Here is a 20,067-nt window from a genome sequence, read left to right on the forward strand (position 1 = left end):
AAGTTCCTATCTGTGCGGGCGTAATTTTTCGAGTCCAAGAGGGGAGGAGGTGAAGAGAAAGAGTGAGGAGAGGGGGGGGTTATATCACGCTTTTCTTTCCCGGAGAAAATTGCCTTGGCGAGAGAGAGGAGTTGAGCTAATTGTAGCCTAATCCCTGGCCCAGAGGCGCTCGGGCAGCCCGGAGCCACATTCTTCTTCATCATCTTCATCATCATCATCATCATCCCTTTCTCCCTCTTCGGGATTCTTTTTCTTCCACTCCCAATAAACGACAGGAAGACTTTAATTTCAAGAAGGAGGCGGAGGAGGACTAAGACGAGGGGGGTAAGGAAGGACGCCAGGAAGCAAGCTCATCTATCGATGTTCAAGGTAAGCAAGGACGCCTCCTGTGTGCGCTTCTTTTCTTTCTGTCTGGCTTCGGACGCTCGCTTGACAAGCGAGGGTCGAGGCAGCCGTGAACGCATCACACTCTTGCATTCTTACGTGCGCCGTTTCTCCGCAAGATCTGTGCGTTTTGCCTCCCTTCGCTCCCAACCGGACCGACAAGCAAATATCTGAGCATTTTTATTTATTTTTTTGGTGTCTCTTCACCCACGGGACTCCCATCTGGATTCGCCGTCTACCATGTTCGAAACGGTAAATGCGAACGACGGTTTGTTTTGTGCAACATTAGGATCGGTTTTTTTTTTTCAAACCGGCGTGTAACGTCAGACGGGGAATACGAGTAATGGTAGTAATAATAATAATAAGACGCCATATTGAACATTTCTCTTTTTCTGCATGTGTGCATGATGCGCGGAGAGAGTGTGGTGATATGTGCTTTCATTATAGCTCCTTTCAAGACAGGGTTTCCCCCCCCCCCCAAAGTTGGGGACTCCAACTTACTACGTCATATATTGCCCCTACGTTGCCCTTTGCCCATAAATTATGTGACTGCTTTACTCTTATAATTAGTACTAACATCATCTGCAATATTTCTATCATGACGCCCCACAAAATTGGCACATTTTTTTTTGTCGCGAGCCTTTGATGTCAGGGAACAGATCAGGGAAACTGAATCAAGGTTTAAAATTGATTTGTTTGCATTTTGATGTAAAGGTTGCCACAGTAGTTTGTTGTACTTTAGAAAGAGAGGTGGGTATTGCCCCCCCCCCCCACACCCCCAATTTCTCAAATCTCCTTTTGCCGGGATTTGGAACGTAATCCCATGCTCATGTAATCGTATTAGAGCAACATGATACTCCAAGTGAGGCGGGCACCACCCTGGGAATTTAAAAAAGAATCACTAAAGGCTAAAGACTATTCAGATACACCCCCTCTCCCCGCCCCCCCAAAAAAGAAAAAAAAAACATTGTGCAACAAGCTGATCAATTGTGTCGATTTAATGATGGGTGAAATCCAATCATTTCAGCCTGTGCTTTTTTTCTTTTAAATGTGGCTTTAAACCTGTAGGGAAGAAACGTGTCAGCTATTATAAAACGCCCCCAAACCACGTGACCTTCTTACTACGTTATCCCTCGCATTAAGAGTTGACTTTGGCAGAACAAACTCCTAATTCAAGTAAAAACTGAGCTATACCAGTTTATGAAAGGACCACTTATGTTTTTAATCGTTTGTAAATATCCTTATTGTACTGTCCTTGTACCGTTAAATAGCAATGAAGGACAGTTTTCAACTGTTTGGTTTAAGGTCAAACTCTTGACACACTTGATCGACTATTCTATTATGCTCATGTGGTCAAGTCATGTAAAGAAGTCATGTGGATGTTTCAATACTGAGTCCTTAATCTTTTTTTTTTTTTTTTTTAATGATCACAAACATTCCAGAAACCAAAGTATTTTTTGACGGAGCACAATTTAGCAAGCATTATGGGGGTTCACAAACAATTTCTAAACCCATAAGGAACCATTTTGGTAACCTGGACACCACATGTCTCTGTTGAAACTTGTGTTGCGGCCAATCAACAAAGAAAGAAGATATAAATTGATAGTCTGTTCAGTAGTTTTTGAAATACGGTGCAGAAAAGTTGCCCAACTTCTTAAAAAAAAAAAAAAAAACCAACGTAACATACGGCAATAATTACACGCACGCAACAAATCGAATTCCCACGCATTTTGGTGGGTGCCATATAATTATGTTAATATAGGTTTCCTTCACCAAACATGCGGCTTCTGTATTATGATTCTAGAACATAAGGACATTTTTGAAAGGAATTTGGGTTAATTTGGCCAAAAGCACGCATGCTCTACCGTTGTCTGTGTGGCGTGTCGGTGGCTTGCTGGTGGCATCAACTTGCTACTTCAACACCTCCTTTTAGGCAAGCGTCACTGCACCAACTCTAGCAGTTCATTTGTTCCCCTTCCGAAATTGCTCTTCAACAGGGATGTGATCACTCAATTTGTGTGTGTGTGTGTGTGTGTGTGTGTGTGTGTGTGTGTGTGTGTAGGTGTGCAAGTGGAGACCACCCTCCCCTTTCACTCCCACACTGGTGTGTCTGGGTGCATCACATCTCTCCCATAATGCGACCTTTAATTAGAATATTGCAGCAGCAGTTTGTTTTATTCCCCTAGAGGCTGACACCTAGCATCCTCCCCTCTCCCTTTTTCTCTCTCTCTCACACTCTCTCTTGTCTATCTGTCTGTCTGTCTCTCTAATAAGCATCCTCCTCCTCTCCCCGCCCGCGGTGCCAAGCCAAAAGATGCAAACATACTTAATTAGAGGCGCCGCGGTGTAGTAATACGCAAGCGAGGGGGACGCGACCAGGCAGTCATGGAAGTGATCTGATCAGGAAGGATATCGTCTCAGGGTTTTTTGTTTTTTGCCACTGTAGGATCCTTCTCTCTCCACCATTCCTCTGTCTTCCTCCCCCTTCCTCTTCCTTCTCCTTCAATGGCTTTTTTGTACACTTGCTTCCAGGAGGGGCGAAGCATGTCGCGGCTCTCTCTGACCCGGTCCCCGGTTTCCCCCCTGGCCGCCCAGGGTATCCCTCTGCCGGCGCAGCTCACCAAAGCCAACGCGCCCGTGCACATCGACGTGGGCGGGCACATGTACACCAGCAGCCTGGCCACGCTCACCAAGTACCCGGACTCAAGGTAAAGGAGGTCTTGTGTCATTTTGTGGTCTGTCTACACCCGTGCGATGCTCGAACCTGTTCTTCTGAGACCTCTGAGGGGCTACACCTCAATGGTTTTATTTCAAATCCACTGTGGTTGGCGCACAAAGGCAAACAAATCAGAGAAACTCCGTCATTATCCAAATGTCTTGTGGCTCGAACCCGTCAACTTTTGAGAGCAGTGCAACTTCTCGTTGGAGACCATTTGTTCTTTCCCCACATCGTGACTGTTGTACATTGACGTCGGATGGCAGGCGTTGGCCGACTGTATCATAACTTCAATTTTGTGAGCATGATCTAAGGCATCCTTTTAAAAAGGGAAAACAGTGAAAAACGTTCATTCCTAAGCTCCTGCTGCCTCTACTGTAGTGGTTACGACACAGTTTAGTAGTTTCTAAATCAGCGTTTTATCTGTTAAAAAAGATGTTGTGTGTATTATAGGGGGTGGAAAAAGAATGACACGACTTTCGCAGTTTGTAAAAGAACCAGTAATGTAGCCAATTCCGCCTTTACTAACACAATGGTTAATTTAGAGAGGTAATAAGTGAACTGCATTGTCTTGGATCAGAATGTGTCACATTTCCCTCAACGGAAACGCAGATCGTTTTGTAACGACTGTAGCGTGACTGACTGTACAACTACAAAAAGAGTGAATGAGCGCACGCAGTGTCAAGTATGCGTGGAGCAGTGCCATACCTTTTTCATATCATTAAAGGTAGTTTGTAGTGTTCTAGAACTGCACTGCGTCACACAGTGAGCTACTTTTAATCTTTTCAGCCTTCGCTAAATAAAATAACCACAAAATTCGGAAAACCTTTCAGTGTGATGAAATTCAGTTCCATCATATTTGTTAAGGTTGGGTTTTTAGTACAGCTCTTGGATTGTATTCCGTGTACCCGAACCATGTGTCCAATGAATGTACTCTCAAGTGCTCAGGCCATCTAAAGTGACCCAAGAATCTGCTTGCATGCTTGATTTTAAAGGTAAAACGCTGAAAATCGGAATTCGGATTCCACACATAAGTCACAAAACTTACACCTATACTGGAACGACACTAGAATACCAAACGCTACTTTAAGAACTCACCTCTCACGGAGGTTTTCTTCATACAGACTTCAATGTCAGCCGTCAAAGTCCCATGTGGGCCAAGGTAAACACACACCAGGCGGGTTGTTAGAAAATCTGCCAAATTGGCTACAGGAAACAATCCTCCTAATCCCCTGATAATAAAAGGCTTGATATGAGTACAGTCAGCTGACAGGAAATCCCCAGACAGCTCCTCATTTTTATGTTATAGGCGCAAAATAAAAGCTCATCTCCGACACAGATTGACAATTGTTGTTGCCATTTACGCTGTTAACATCATAGGTTTTAGGAGCTTTCGGATCTTTTATATAATTTTTTGTAGATGGCAAAACATGGTCATGAAAGTGTTGCTAAATGATATGGTGTCTGGAAAAGAAGAAAGGTTGAGAGCTCAATTCCTTCAAAGCGCACAGACAAAGGCCTACGAGTTATTGTTTGTATATCTATATCTATATAGATGAAGATATAGATAGTAAATTGTCAAGCTTGACCTGCGGCTTTTTGGAGGGGGGGGGGATAAAGACATACCAACTTGCCACCTTCATGAACTGCACTCCATACTTGTGTAGTTGACCCCTGCTATTTGTAGGGATAAGGACCAAGCCAGCTTGCGAAAAGTGAAAATCCGCGTGTAATTCACGCCCCACTGAAAAGCATTTGGAGTAAAAAAAAAAAAAAATTAAATATGTATTTTTTTCAAATCCCCAGAATGCTGGTTAAAAATTCAATATATGTTTTCCACGAAAGACAGGGGGTTCTATATGTTTTAAATATGAAAAAAAAAAGGGAAAAAATACACAAATATGTTCCTATGGCCGCAACTAACACAGGAATAAAGTCAATATTACAGAAAATGTTTCGATAAAAAGCATTTGCAGGTCAGCGTTATAAAGCAAAACATTACAAAAAAAAAAAACAAAAACGTTCACCCTGCAGGATGTTTTGCCCAGTTTGAATTTTTGGTTATAAATCTGATCTTTTTTTGTACTCATACACATTACAAAAACAAATTCGACTGCAAAGATGCGTTGTGTTTGTGCATTTTCGAGCAAGATATACAAAATATACATTTACGACACTGCTACTGCAATCACCGGTATCAAAATACTAAAATGGGGTCTTCGGGTTACCAAATATACGGTAGTACCATGTCCTTCAAAGTACTTTTTCCATACTCCTTTCAAATGCCGCCGACAGGTATGCAAAGAATGCCTTGTGTACACAGTGTTTCTACATGACACTGCCCACCACTGGCCTGGCATGCACACTGCACTGTTTTCAGATTTATTTTATTCTTCACTTTTGTTCTGGTCATTTCAACAACTTTTGACATTTTTTTGCATGAAACTTTTCCGAAATTTTCTAGGTCATCCTTGTGTAAACAAACTCCGAAGCGTTATACAGTGTTTGAATATGACAGTTGCCTTAGTCGTCAGTGTAAGATGTTCCAAAGACGTTTTTGACGGGCAATCAGGCAAACAGAAAACACACATAGACAGTCATGTTAGAACATTGTGATGGTTACACGAGCGAGGGTGAAGATGCGAGCGCGAGTGTGGCTTTGAGTTCCTTCTCTCTCTCTCTCTCTCTCTCTCTCTCTCTCTCTCTCTCTCTCTCTCTCTCTCTCTCTCTCTTCACACACGCTCCTCTGCTTGCTCGGCCCGTCTCTTTCTGTTTCTTTCTCACCCGGGATCACGCACACACACATACGCTCACTGTTGTCTCTCGCTTTTCCCAGCCTCCTCAGAGCACACTTGGCCTCGGGGCCCTACTTTCCGCCGAAGCCAGTGGAAGGAGACCCCCCCCCACCCCCCAGCCTCCTCCCCGCCCTGTCTCCTCCGCCCTCTCTTGCCTCCCCCTTTGTGTGAATTAGGATAATGGCTGACAGCATAAAGCAAAACAATTACACTGTGGCGGGATCCCGAGAACGCCACGCACGTCCGGTCGTGGTCCAGGGTCCAGAAAAAGGAGGCGGTTGGGGAGTGGTACCTAAAAGAGCATGGTTAAGGAGTTTCAAGTTGATGGTGACTTTTAATAGATCGTTCGCTGAATAATGCAGTGTGCCAAGAGAAAGTTAGTCTAGTAACGAATGTGCGGCTATCCGTCTTCCTCAGCGCCAGGCCATATTAAGGGACAGTGGCCATGAAACATTGATGGCACACTCTGTGGAGCTCTCGCTTGAACAGAAGCTGAGGAAATTAGGGGCGAATGCTCCACACAGACAAGGAAGCTATTTGGATAGAAGCACTGTTTTTTTTTTTTCCTCGGTTCTGTGTTCTCTTCCACGTGTGATCGATCTGCAGTGGCATCATGCATTCTGTTGCTTTAAATGCACGCAAATGGCCCACTGTCACGACACCGAACATGAGGCTTCAGGAAATCACTCTTTTTATTTGATTGGCTTATTATTTTTCATTGTGTTGATGTAGTCTTTGTAGATTTAAGGACCTTTTTACGAAGCTGTACTGTAGCAAGTTGGTTTCTTTCCCAATAAATCGTAGCTATGTGGCAAATGCTTAACCTAAACTTGTAGCCTATTACTTTCCTCTGCTCAAGCAGTAGCAAAGTCATAATTACAGTATTCAGAAAAACCGTCTTGGCATTAATATAAAGCACCAATGAAAAAATAGTCAGTTGGGCGGTAGCTGAGCGAACTTTCTTGTCCCACATCATCACGTTTTTCCTACACTGATGCTCAAATTATTTAATTGCCCGCCATTTATGGGGGACTATTTTCATGCCAAGCGTACATCTAGTGCAAAGTGCAGTCTAACTCTGCACATGGCTGGAATTTTCTTTGGCATTTTTGTCAAAGGCCGAAATTACAGTATAAATGCGCGTTTGTTCCGATGTGGGAGTGAACACAGCTCCCCTGATTCCCAGGCCAATCAAAGCGGTCTACATGATGGAAGCATAACAGACTCGCTGCAGTCCGTGTAAGACACTGGCACACACAAAGTATGTTTATAAGTATGAAGATCTTCACTTTAAGACTAGGTAAAATTGGCCGCCGCACTTGTAGACAGCCTTCCACCCCCATTGTGGGTCCTTGTGTCACAACACAGCCCACCCCCTTCAATGCATGCTGATGTCATTTTTAGGAATGAAATATGATGATATCCAACACACATATCAGTGGAGCGCTGTATCCGTCTGCCTGCACATGGGTCAAATCCACCAAAATCGCATCACAGCACCTGCGCCACAACTTAGACCTGCTTTCACCTGGTCTCTTTGCGTTTATTCTCCTTTCTGTCACCAAATTTTCAGGTGCGCCGTGGGCTTATAATTGAAAACGGCTTTCATTCTGCCAGAACACCTCACGAGGTATAACACAGTGTGCAAAATTCCCAAATATTGTATACCAGACTTGCCCCGGCAGAAAAATAAAGATTTCATAGTTTTCACGCCAAATCAACTTTTGCCTTTCTGTGAAAATTGGGCCCATGTCAAGATGTCATTAACTGAGAATAGGCTGTGTTTACTTACTTACATACTAATCAAATACTTTTTAGTTGTTTGCCCCCCAAAATTATATGTGGTGATAAATAACGGGAATGTAATTGTTTTCACCACACTGTTTTTTTTTTTTTTTAATATATATTCTGCGTTGCAGTAATGTGAAAGTGTAGTGCATTAGTGCTAGTATACAGTATTTTATTCATCCAAAAAAAAAAAAAATTGCTGCAGGATTCCCCCCTGCTCATTGCCAGACTCCAGGCTGCAAGACTCTTGGCCCAAATCTGATCTAAATAACAATGTGAATATGTTAAAATGGTTGCCCTCAAAGTATCAGTAAGAAATAATTGGGCTTTTCTTCTCCCTCCGGGGATCAATCTCCAGTGGGGAGGTGTGTTTGACTTTTAAGCTACCGTGAAGCATATGAATAGAATAGTGATAAACTTAAAGCATAATCGGACACTGAAATATGTCTTTGTAGTTTATGTGGCCAAAACTTGCCTGTGTTGAAACAAAAAAAAAAAAAATCTCAACGCTAACGTTCTCTCATGTTAGCATTATAGTACAAGCACTGCACACACAACTCTAAATGTGAGCATCCTTGCTAGCACTAACTCAGCAAAGGAGGTGTCTTGGCTGGTCTATCAGTATTAGTATAGACAGTGACAGTAAAGGGTGGCAATGATAAAGTGACTATTTTCAAGATTTTCGAAGCTAATGTGCAACTATTCCGTGTATTATTCTGTTCAACTGCCGTCAGCAATCAATTGAGCGCTTTTTGGCACACTCTTCATCCGCTGGTTCCAACACACCACTTTTTAGCACATTTTTAAAATGCTAGCAACCTCACATGTGAAAAAAAAATCGGGCCATGTGTTCGTGCTTGTCTTATCGTGTGTGGTGTACTCCAGGTGAGCAACAAAGCACACCGTACACGTCATGATGTCTGTTGTGCTACCAAGACTGAGAGGAGGTATGGCCGTGGCAAACTTTTCTCCTTGTCATTTTTGTTGTGAATAACGTGGGAGACGCGTTATTCAAACACGGTGACGCAACACCACCATTTGCTCCTCGAGCAAGGTTCAGGTGGTTTCCTGATTGACTAACATTCTGTCTGACGTCACATTCGCAGAGTGCGCGCTTCGTCTGAAGTCGCTGTTGACTACGCACATAAGGATTTGTAATTGTGAAAATTAATCGTCATTGTTGCCGTTGGCTCATTCATGACACACCCCATTCATGACATCATCGTTCACGATTATCCTGTAGATGCATCCGAGGATGTATGACTTTGCTGACTTCGATCGCAAGCGAGAGAAAATGCACAAATTTGGGTCTGATCTGCGGTCTGTGTGTAGCCCCACTGAAGATTTGCTATTGTTGGGCCCCAAACATTTTATGAGCAGATCAGGTAGGAATTTGACAATCAAGCCTTTGCTGACTTTGGTGTGTGGGAGGGTTTATGGGGGCATGTTCAAATTCCGCCCAGTTATCATTATGCTTGTACTCCACATGGGCACTAAAGTACATTCCCGACCATTGTGTGCTTTTGACTTTGTGGGAACAGTTTTGGGAAGGCGCTTTTATGCTCACTGTGCACAAATCAAAGCCCATAAAGGCGCTTAGACGAGTTTGGCGGAAAAGAACGTGGCAACTATAACTCCCAGAGGAGTGGAAGGCATCCAGCTGTGTATATTCTTTGAGTTCAAATACTTTTTTGTGCATACAGCGTACGTGTAGCAAACTACCTGTTAAACCTCTCATCCAATTGAACAGAAAAGGGCAAACATGAGAAGGCCCGCAGAGCGAGTGAGTGAAGTGAGTGGAGGAGGAGGCTGAGGAGGAGGAGGAGGAGGAGGCGGGTGGTGGTGGGGGGCAAAGAAAAAGAAAAACAGGCAGCATTTTAATTGCTTTTTAAAAAAGTGGAGATGAAAAACAGAGTTAGCCCGCAGGCGTATGGTGAAATTCTAGCTGGAAGAATTGCAAGACCATATGAGAAAGGAACACCCGGGGCCAAACAGGGAGATGAGTATTGGTTTTTTATAAAGCATTTTGCATCGATTTCCAGAGAGAAAAAGCAAGCGAGGGAGACGGGAGGATGGAGAGAGAAGACAGAAAGAGTGAAAGGAGGAGAGAAAGAAAGGAGCGAGGGAGGAAAAAGTCGTCTTTGCTTCCTCAAACAGTCAAAGAGGAGAAGAGGAATTGTTGGGGTCAGCTGACACTTGATACAAACGCTTTTTAAAAAGTTGTCGTTGAAATCAAGAGTCTGTTCCCACTCCTCGTAATACAACTGGCTGCTTTCACGCTGGTGTGAGGGTCAACTTATTGCACAATTATCTTTTGTCACTCGACGCAGGAAGCGAAGCGGCGATGAAAGCGCCGATTGTGTAGAAAAAAACAAAACAAAACAAAAAGACAATGCCTCACTAACAGTTGTTTTGCACCTAAAATGATGGAAACTGCCAATTGTCTTGCCAGTGTGCACAACCATCCCTCCATTGTGCTAAAATAAAGCACATTTAGTGAGGCAATAACAAGATGAAGCATTAGGAAAAACAGCAGCCCCAAGCCCAACATGAGGAGGAGTTTTAATTATTAGGAGGAAAAGCATGTTAAATACTCCAAAAAATTAAATGGAGTGGCACTCAGTAGGGAACACCTTTGTACTGTATGGATGAATTGTGCTGTTACGATGAATACAAAAAAATGCCATTACATCACATTATGTCAACATTGAAAAAAAATGACATTTTTCATAGATTTATCACCCCCATGGTGGAGGAAGTTATTTAAAAAAAAAAAAAGCATATTTTCCACCCTGCACAAACAGACTATAGTGAACCCTGTCAGGTCAAAATGTAGAAATCCTAAGTACCATATTTTATGCGCTATAAGGTGCACATAAAAGCATTAAATTTTCCTCAAAAGCCAACAGTGCGCCTTCGAGACTAATAAAGGTTTTCTTATCTTATCTTATCTAATCCAACCTACCTTATATATGGATCGATATTCGGATTTCTTGGGCGTAGTATTTTAAATGTTCTGTAAAGCGCTTTGTTACAGCTGCAGCGGTTGTGAAAGCTCGATATAAATAAAGCTGTATTGTGTTGTATTCCCTTTAGCATAGCTCCATCTAGTGGATGCATAACATAATTGCAGCCACTATTGTACCTTTTATTCTAAGCGCCTTAAATGTGGTGCACCCAATATATGAAGACAGTTTTAAAATAGGACATTCATTGAAGTGCGGAATATACGGTAGTCTTTCCCCGGGTGAAACTGTCCCCATTCTAAAAACGTTATCACATGTGTCGAGGGTTCCTCGGCAGTCCCAACATAAAAGGTTTCGTAGTTACAAGTTAACAACGAAGTTAGCCCATTTAGTAATAGGCTAACAGTTTGTTGTTTAATTGTTTTACAATTGCAGCCTACAAATGTTTTTATACAAAGATTTATGGAAAATAATTATGCCTTCAATACTATGTGAATCTAGATTGGCGTTCAACTACAAATTTAGGTTAGGACCCCATGCACAGCGGACCTGCTGTCCCGAATAGCTAAAAACGCCCAACAAATAATGGACCCTGATTATAATTGGCATTAAAAATATATATTGTTTTATTTGGGTCAAAAACTGTAAATAAGCGTTCCAAAAAGAATCCATGAATAGGTCAGTGGCAGTGCACACGTAGACAGACGACCATTTGCGCTCACATTCATACCTACGGTTAATTTTGAGTGTTCACTGAACCTAACAGTCTGTCTTGACTTTGATAGCAAGTGATGAGTTTTATAGGTTTCAAGCTGGTATAAATGTTTAAAAAAATAAAGTGTAGTATATGGAATATATTAGTATGCGACTCTTGTCCATTTCCCGCGTCTGTTTCATTTGCAGCTGGGTAACAGGTGAAATACCGCATTCACGCCATTAATTTTTGTAAGTACATGCGCCGAGGATGCAATCTGTCCACACTGGGACACTTCAAACGAGTCTACAGCGGAGGAACGCTGCCTTAAGCTCCTTGTTTCAAACGGCCAGGCGAAGGAAAAAAAAGCATTTCGGGCTAGCAGCTAGTAAAATTGAAAAATAAATGGAGGGTAATTGTGTCATGCATTTGACTGGAGTTAGACTCATTTCATTAAGTGTGTGTTTTTATGTGTGTGTGTGTGTGTGTGTGTGTGTGTGTGTGTGTGTGTGTGTGTGTGTGTGTGTGTGTGCGCGCGCACGCCGCTTGTGTCACTTTGCAGAATTAGTCGCCTGTTCAACGGCACCGAGCCCATCGTGCTGGACAGCTTGAAGCAGCACTACTTCATAGATCGCGACGGCGAGATATTCCGCTACATCCTCAGCTTCCTCAGGACTTGCAAGTTGCTGCTTCCCGAAGACTTCAAGGTGAGAGTCGCCTTACCCAGAACATGAAATGCATATTTGGTATGAATTGTAAAGACAACTTCATTTCTATTCAAATAATACACAATGACAACAACATGTGAAGTGCATCTGGGAAATATTCCCAGCACTTTACTTTAATGTTACACCCTTATTCCAAAATGGAATGAATTGTCTTTTCCCACCTCAAAATACGATACTACACACCCATAATGACAATACGAAAAAAGCTTTTTGAAATATTGGGATATGTCCTACAATGGTACCATCAGTACAGTAGCAGCTAGCATGACAGTGCAACAAATTACTGTGTGATTTATTTCGGATGGTTTGTTTAATGACATGTACCCAACTTGTTAAGATATACATTTTGAGTTCACCGGTAAACTGTCAAGTTAAAACAGTTGTTCTCTACCTTTGATTAGATTGAAATATATGGTCTGTATTTGACTTACTTTATTCGAGTTTTTTCATGTTTTGTTCCATGAAACTAGCTACCTGTTTTGCTAGTTTCAAGAGCTTGTTGGGAATGTATTCAATCAAAGTTAAGCTTCTGTATTGTATCTCGTGTCCCACAAATATGAAAAGTCATTTCAATCAAATCTGTAAAATGGAAATTCACACTGCTTATAGTGAGGCTAGCTCGATGACATTAGATGCTAGATGACATTAGATGCTAGATGTCTACAAACATATTGTAGTATTTGATTGCAGTTAGCCAGCAAGTTGAAAGACGGGATAGTTTTAAACACTAATTCAGAATATTATTGATTTTAGCCGTTGTCAGCTATTTGTTGCCGTTTTAGTAACAAGCTAGTGGCTTCTCAGAGCTTTTTCCGTTACTCATCATCACCATAGCATTTTTTTTCACAAGTTCCATAAGCACATTGTGAGTTTAATAAACTTTTTTTTTTTTTTTAACCCCGTTTACACTCACTTGAACGACAATTGAATGAAACATCTTAGTTGACTGGACTGATTTAAAAACTCGTAATCCATTCGTTTGTTTTTGTACAGCTAATAATGCGATGAGACAATTAAACATTTTTGTGATTTCACTGTCATAACGGCCCTCCGAGGGAAGACATAACTCCAAAGTGGCCATGAGTTTGACACCCATGTCGAACAAAAATATTTTTGACTGCAGTTGTAGATGTAACACTGGTTCGTTTTGAACAATAACACAGTTTATTATTGATTGCTTCTCAGAGCTACTTTTTCCATGATGCTAGCTGGCTGTCAAGCAAAATTATTTGCTTACTAATGAGGTTGTGCACTTGAAAAGACAAATAATACATAAATAAAGCTTAGTCCACTGGTAAAACAGATCTGATTTAAATTAAATGAATGGCAACTTTAGCCACTTAGCCAAAATATGTATGAATCAACATTGCCATTCAAGGCTCTGTTGCAATGTTTAATTCATCCAAGGCTGCTTCCTGTTGAAGGATTATTTTGCGATATTGTTTATTCTCCTCATCACTGTAAACCACTTTAACTTAAATGACCTTTCCATGCGGGCTCCTCATTCACCATTCTTCTCGAAGAGAACATGGCGAGACCGAGCCACTCGGAGCCTGGAGCCAGTTCTTAGGGGGGACCCCCATAGAGCGTCTGAACCAGATCCAAGCCTCCAAGAACAAAACATGACATGAAAGCTTCACATATTTTGGCAAATGACGATCTGACTCAGTACCGATTTGTTTTCCACCTTCTTTTATTCATGCTTTGCCTCACAGTCTGTGAAATGTTGACCGTCCAATCAGGCAGCCGCGTTGAAGGAGAATGTGTCCGACTTCATTGTTTCGACTCATTACAATCCCCTCGCATAAGCCTGTGTTGATCTGCATACCTTTCAATTTGCGTGAAGCCCGAGCAAAGGGTGGTGGAGGAGGAGGAGGAAGGGGAAAAAATGCAAATAGTGCAAGGCAAAATTGAGCATGTCCTTATCTGAACACAATCAGGCTTGCCGTCGCCCGAGGGCTGGGTCTGTTCTGCTGCTGGCAGCCGCAGCCTTGTGTGTTTTGTTAAATCAATGTGAAAGTCTGAGCGGAAAGAAAGATTTCGGCCGACATCGCTGGAACAAAAAAAATATTCACTATTTATAACCACCCTCGTTACTCAACGCACAATTAATCACACAAGAGTAAGCAACATTCAGTCGCGCTGAAGGTGTGCTTATGAACCGTTAAGTTTGTGCCATGAATCAATTCTGAGACTCACGTCTATTATTCGTACTTTTACTGTGCGAAAGTCAAAAGAGGTACACATTTATTTTTCACATCTTTAGCAATTTCTTTTTTTTTAAATGATTGAGCCCTCACACATGACAAAGAAAAAAAATCTGCAAATGTTTCTTATTGCTCTTCGAGGATGTGCAAGGGGTTGATCTACGAAACATTTTTGAATGTTGACTATAAGGTGATGAAAGTCAAGCTGAAATCGATTAATCGATGACATCATTCATATTTTTTGTTCCCTCACGGTCAAGCGGTCCCCAACCTTTTTTTTTTTTGCGCTACCGACCAGTTCCACGTAATGACATATTTTGCTAGACAGGCATGGAATCAAATAAAAACAAATGATATAACTCATTAGTACGCTGATTGTCGTTGTAATTAGTGGGAGCCCTGCACATGTTTAAAAAAAAAAATCTCCCCATTGGTCAGGCCCTAGCCACAACCATGTGGCTCAGCTGAACTCATTGTTGACTACACACACACACACACACACACACACACACACACACACACACACACACACACACACAAAGATTGTAAATATTGAACACCTTCAACGGGTTTTTTAAGTCTTTTATTTTTCTCCCAACAGTTTTTTTGTTCAGATCGGGGAGTAAAAACCACTGTTAGCAAAGCACACACCACTGGACAATCAATCAGGCTCTTCTTTTTGTGTCTTCTTTTTTTGTGGCGAATGATGAACAAACAGAAACAATTCTTTTACCCCTTCATAACTTTATCCGGAAGCTCACTAAAATTAAATTCTATTTTTTTTTTTTTTTTTTAAGTGTCCGATGTCCTACTATTTACTGTTTTGCTCAGTCAAATTGGTGGGGGTGCCGTGAAACTAATACAGTCGTTTGGAGAGTCTTTTTATGAAATATTTTATCCCTTCACATATTGCTCCTGCAAAAAAAATGGTTTCAACTAAGAGCGACCGCATGTAATTTCCAGCCGTCACCACACAATTCACAAAAGGTGGGAGGAAGAAAAAAAAGGTTTCACACTTCAAAATGACACCAACAATTTCCGATGTTCAAATCCACTTGCGTGTCTCATAATTCGTCCGAAAACACATGGCCGCTCAATCCGTCCTCCTGCGAGAGACTATTTTTATCATCATCCTCCCTCTGAGATGTCGCCTTGCCGGTGGCCAATCGGGTCGGCCATTATTCTGAAGCTCAAAAAGGGCTGTCTGTCTAGGACCCAGCTTTTCTTTTTTTTTTTTTTTTTCGGGAATGAAGTTGTCTGGTAGAGCTGGCGGCAGCCGGGACGTAGCCGCTGCCGGGCGCCGTCTTTTTCTCCTCATCCTCACGTTGGCGCTGCAGATGACTCTGTTGTTTTGTGCTGGGGAAGGGGATGACTAAAGTGCCTCGCAGACAGAACCCCCGTTAAAAAAAACACATCCATCCACTGGCTTCAGAGCTGGGACAGATGAGGCACTTTGAAACAGAAAGCTGCCCAAAGGGTCAGCGTCTTTGTGCGGGTTTTTGTCAGTTGCAAGAAGCCAACCGGTATTGAAACCATTTTTGGAGGTTTTGATTAGTTTGGGATTTTCTGTGCCATTTACTTATGAAAGTACTATAAAGGAATATTAGGGCCACATTGAACCAAAAAATATATATTCCATGAGACAAGGCTCTTGACTGAGACAAATTTGGGCACACAATTCCCTAATGATATACCTCCAAAAAATAAAAAATAAAAGAGGTGGCACGAGTGCAACTAGCCTCTTGAGGCTCAATACGTCTGCACCCAATGTTTGCAATTTTTGTGAACAGAGCCTGAGCCTGTTTGACTTAGATTTTTAATCTGTTCAAGATATTGTATTTATTGTTCTACATTTCAATGCCAATGTTCAATGCTCTCGAGGATAAAAAGTTATTTGGTGTTAAAAAAAATGTATTTACTCGATTTAAGATGTTCTCTCATAATACTGTATGAGCAGCATAAAAAAACATTATCATTGCAAAAAGTTAGTCGAGAGCCCCGTGAGAAAGCTATTTTTGTTATGAAAAAAGTTCTAATCACACGAGAATGTCGTTTTTTTTCCAAAGGAAAAAAAAAATTCAATTTGAGAACAAGTTTCTCCCCCACCCCCACAAAAAAATTAAAACGTAGAGAAATACGCTTTTTTCCCTTCAAATAAAACCTTTTTTTGAAGAAAAAGTATAATATTAGTTGTTTCGGAAAAAAGCTTGTAAAACAAAAATTCTATTTTTTTTCTTAAAAAAAAAAAAGCATTCTGTCATGTAAATTAAATCGCATTTTATTCAAGATTCGATCCAAGACCAGAAAAAGTTGTTTTCTAATCCATTATCCTCACGAGGGTGGCGGGCGTGCTGGAACCTCTCCCACATCAAGTCATAGGCGAACAACCATTTGCTGTCACAGTCACACCTCAGGACAATCTTGAGTGTTCCACTAACCTGCCATGCATGTTTTCAGAATGTGGGAGGAAACAAATGAACAAATTACATGAACAACAAACTGACCAAAATTCACAATGACTCATCCATAAATGAGACATGATTTGTGGTTGTTCTTTAATTGTCGAGCAATGTAGCTCGCTAGCCGCTAAGGAACGTCCGTTAACAGTTGACTTTCAAAGCAGTGAATGAAGCTGTCAGTCTTTGTCGCCGCTAATCCAAACACGTATGTATTAATTGCTAATTGTTTAGCAGCAGGATTTAGGTTTAACCTGATTAAAATCGGCTCGTAATAGGATCTTAACCTCATTACCATACATCGGGCATATATTAAAACAGCCCCCCCGTCTGATGATTGCCCTCACGTTCGCTTGCGCACACATTGCCGCCTCCACACCTTCCATCTGCTTTCGACGCAAAAAAAAAAAAAAAAAAAAAAAAAAAAACCTTACGCATCCCTTCTCTTCTCGCTGAATGATGGCGCCATCTGCTCTTGTGGGAAATTAGAGGCAAATGCGATGGGGCAAAGCGCCCCCAGCGAGCGCTACCCGCCGGGGGGGAATAGAGGGAGGCAATCTGCTGCAAAAGTTGTCTGCGTGCGTGATGCGCCGCCATGGCCTTGATGGAGTTTGAAACATGCTAAAGGCTAACATGGTGATGCTACGCATGAGAGCTGCCACCTGCTTATTTCTTGTTTGTTTTGGACATGTTTATTTTTTGTTTGTTTGTTTGTTTGTTTTGCCTTGGTGGGACGACGACAATACATGGTTTCCCTAAAATGATAAACAGAAACTGTGATGCGGTATTTGTTTGAATCTTGTATTTTCTATCATATAATTCGCATATATGGTTGCCTCTGACAACTAAAAATAGTGAGTGTGAAGCGATTTTGTTTGTTTGAGACTAACAGATATATTGGCGGAAGACAATACGTGGCTCCCCCAAAAGATAACAAAAAATAAATACATCTTTGTGTTTTTTAGATAAAGGCGGGGAAATTCACAAAATTCTTACTTGACAGCAGTGACACATACAGATGAAATTGCAGATGAATGTGCAGCAGTATTTGTGAACATATCAGAAGAGCAAACGAAAATAAATGATAGAATTAACTATAAATGTTGCGGAAATGTCCTTCGTTTTCATCTTTGTCAACATGAGCTTTCAATGTCCATTTTATATGATTTTTTTTGTTTGTTTTGCTGCGTGTCCCTAACAAAAAATATATATATACTACTAAAACTAATCAACTAAAACGAATCATTTTTAAAAAAATAAAAATCGAATTAAATTTTTTTTTTTTTTTTGGTGGGGGAGGGTTGGGTTGAAAGCTGTTTTTCTTTCATGCTTTAGATAAACTGTAGAGATACATATTTTGTTCCTCTGCAACACTGCCGGTTAAAACTGAGCATTGCACGTAATTGTATCAAAGCTCCTAAGATTGTCTGTGTGTACCTAATGAAGTGGCCTGGCACCTCGCCCTCCTGCCTCCGCAGGACTTCCAGCTGCTTTACGAGGAGGCGCGCTACTACCAGCTGACGCCCATGATCAAAGAACTGGAGCGCTGGAAGCAGGAGCGCGAGCAGCGGCGCATGGCGCAGCCCTGCGACTGCCTCGTGGTGCGCGTCACGCCCGACCTGGGCGAGAGAATCGCCCTGAGCGGCGAGAAGGTCCTCATCGAGGAGATCTTCCCCGAGACGGGGGACGTTATGTGCAACTCGGTCAACGCCGGGTGGAACCAGGACCCCACCCACGTCATCCGCTTCCCCCTCAACGGCTACTGCAGGCTCAACTCTGTGCAGGTAACAAGCTTCCTTCAGTCATATTATATACAGAGTGTGTGTGTGTGTGTGTGTGTGTGTGTGTGTGTGTGTGTGTGTGTGTGTGTGTGTGTGTGTGTGTGTGTGCGTGTGTGTATCAGGGGTAAGGATTCATCAAGTGCACATACAAGGACTGCAAGGTGAAAAAGTGCAGTGTTAAAAAAAAAAAAAAGGAGTAAATGTACAAATGAGCACCACAGTGTATGTCTTGAAGGGAGCTTTCAAAGTCAAACGTCACCCGGCCATAAATCAGAAGTGAGGCTCGTTTCCTTATTTCCTTCTGTTGGGGTATGCAGAAGCATGACACTTCCTGTTTTCGAAGATAGTGGCAGCTCCAAAGTCCAAACCGTTTGCGGCGGGTGGTTTCGTAGCCCACAAAAGGCAACGATGCTAACAGGTTGGTCGCCAGGCCACCCACAACGTTAATGGTGAAATTGGCCAAAGGTTTGCACTCTTCCTTTCTTGGCAGCGCAGCCGTCTTTCGTTGGCTTTCAGAACGCCACCGTACCCATGGCCGTCCTTTTTTTCTGATGTTATTCGATTTATTGACAAGATGTCATCGTTCCGATATTTATCGTACATCCAGAGTTAGCGCGAGGCGCCCTCTCTCTCTCTCTCTCTCTCTCTCTCTCTCTCTCTCTCTCTCTCTCTCTCTCTCTCTCTCTCTCTCTCTCTCTCTCTCTCTGTTTTACTGTTTTGTAATTGCAGTATGTCACCGTTGTTTATTCCAGTTAATTCTAATCTTTAAAAGGTCAATCACTCTCAAAATTTTCCGGCTCTTGTATCATGCCCCATTAAAAGTCTTAACTGTCCTCGCTGATTGGATAGATGACAGGGTCCTTAGAATTTTGTGTACTTTTCAGTGTGTAGTTTTTTGGGGGGGGGTTGTTTTTTTTTTTTGTGGAAACAGATTTGACAGATTACAGTATTATTCTCTTGAATCACTGTGCCAGTTGAAATTGTCAACTGATCTTTGACTTCTGAGTGGACATACAGATTTTTCTCACTTTTGAGGGTGGTTGTTGTACTTCAAGCAGGGCCCTTATTGTAATCGATCGGTAGCCGAGTTTTAAGTCTCAATGCTGTCATTTGGTCAATAACCATTCAAATGGATCTACAGCGGGTGATCATTTTACAACAGTGTTCCGTTTCTGGTTCTTTAATATTGGTTCTGATAAAACTGCTGCTATAGCATCATTCGCTCTTGTTCTTTCCAATCGAAATAACGCTCGCTTGCTGCTGTTTCTTCCTCTTCTAAGGTTGCTGATTACTTGCCTTTTTTTAAAGGTGCAGTTCTGTCACATGCAAATGAGCCAATGCTCACCCTCACCCGCATTTACTTTGAGGCGTGAAAGCTCACGAAAAGCTTCCGCTATCATGACGACTTGGTGGGGAGCAAGGCAGTGGATACTTGTTGAGCAACTTGAGCAACAATCTAAAATAAACAACAACAACAAAAAAAAAAAAACAAGTGCAAGTAAGACAGTACAAGCATTCATTGTGTTTTCATCCCTGGAGGCAGCACTTCATC

At 41.9% G+C, this 20,067-nt stretch overlaps 1 protein-coding gene across 4 annotated transcripts in view; it reads left to right on the forward strand.

The window, feature by feature from the left end:
- The window catches only part of kctd15b (potassium channel tetramerization domain containing 15b), a 36,661-nt gene that overhangs the window by 3,945 nt on the left and 12,649 nt on the right, over positions 1-20,067 (forward strand). Inside the window, exons 3-6 of one of the 4 annotated variants that reach the window (XM_019866791.1) lie at positions 276-369; positions 2,917-3,092; positions 11,906-12,050; positions 18,213-18,518. In XM_019866791.1, the coding sequence (XP_019722350.1) occupies positions 361-369; positions 2,917-3,092; positions 11,906-12,050; positions 18,213-18,518 (636 nt within the window). In that variant the 5' untranslated portion in view covers positions 276-360. The other 3 variants (XM_019866790.1, XM_019866793.1, XM_019866789.1) reach the window with 3 other exon arrangements.

Source organism: Hippocampus comes, unplaced genomic scaffold (genome assembly GCF_001891065.2).
Source record: "Hippocampus comes isolate QL1 unplaced genomic scaffold, H_comes_QL1_v1.1 scaffold82, whole genome shotgun sequence".
Classification (NCBI taxonomy): Eukaryota; Metazoa; Chordata; class Actinopteri; order Syngnathiformes; family Syngnathidae; genus Hippocampus; species Hippocampus comes.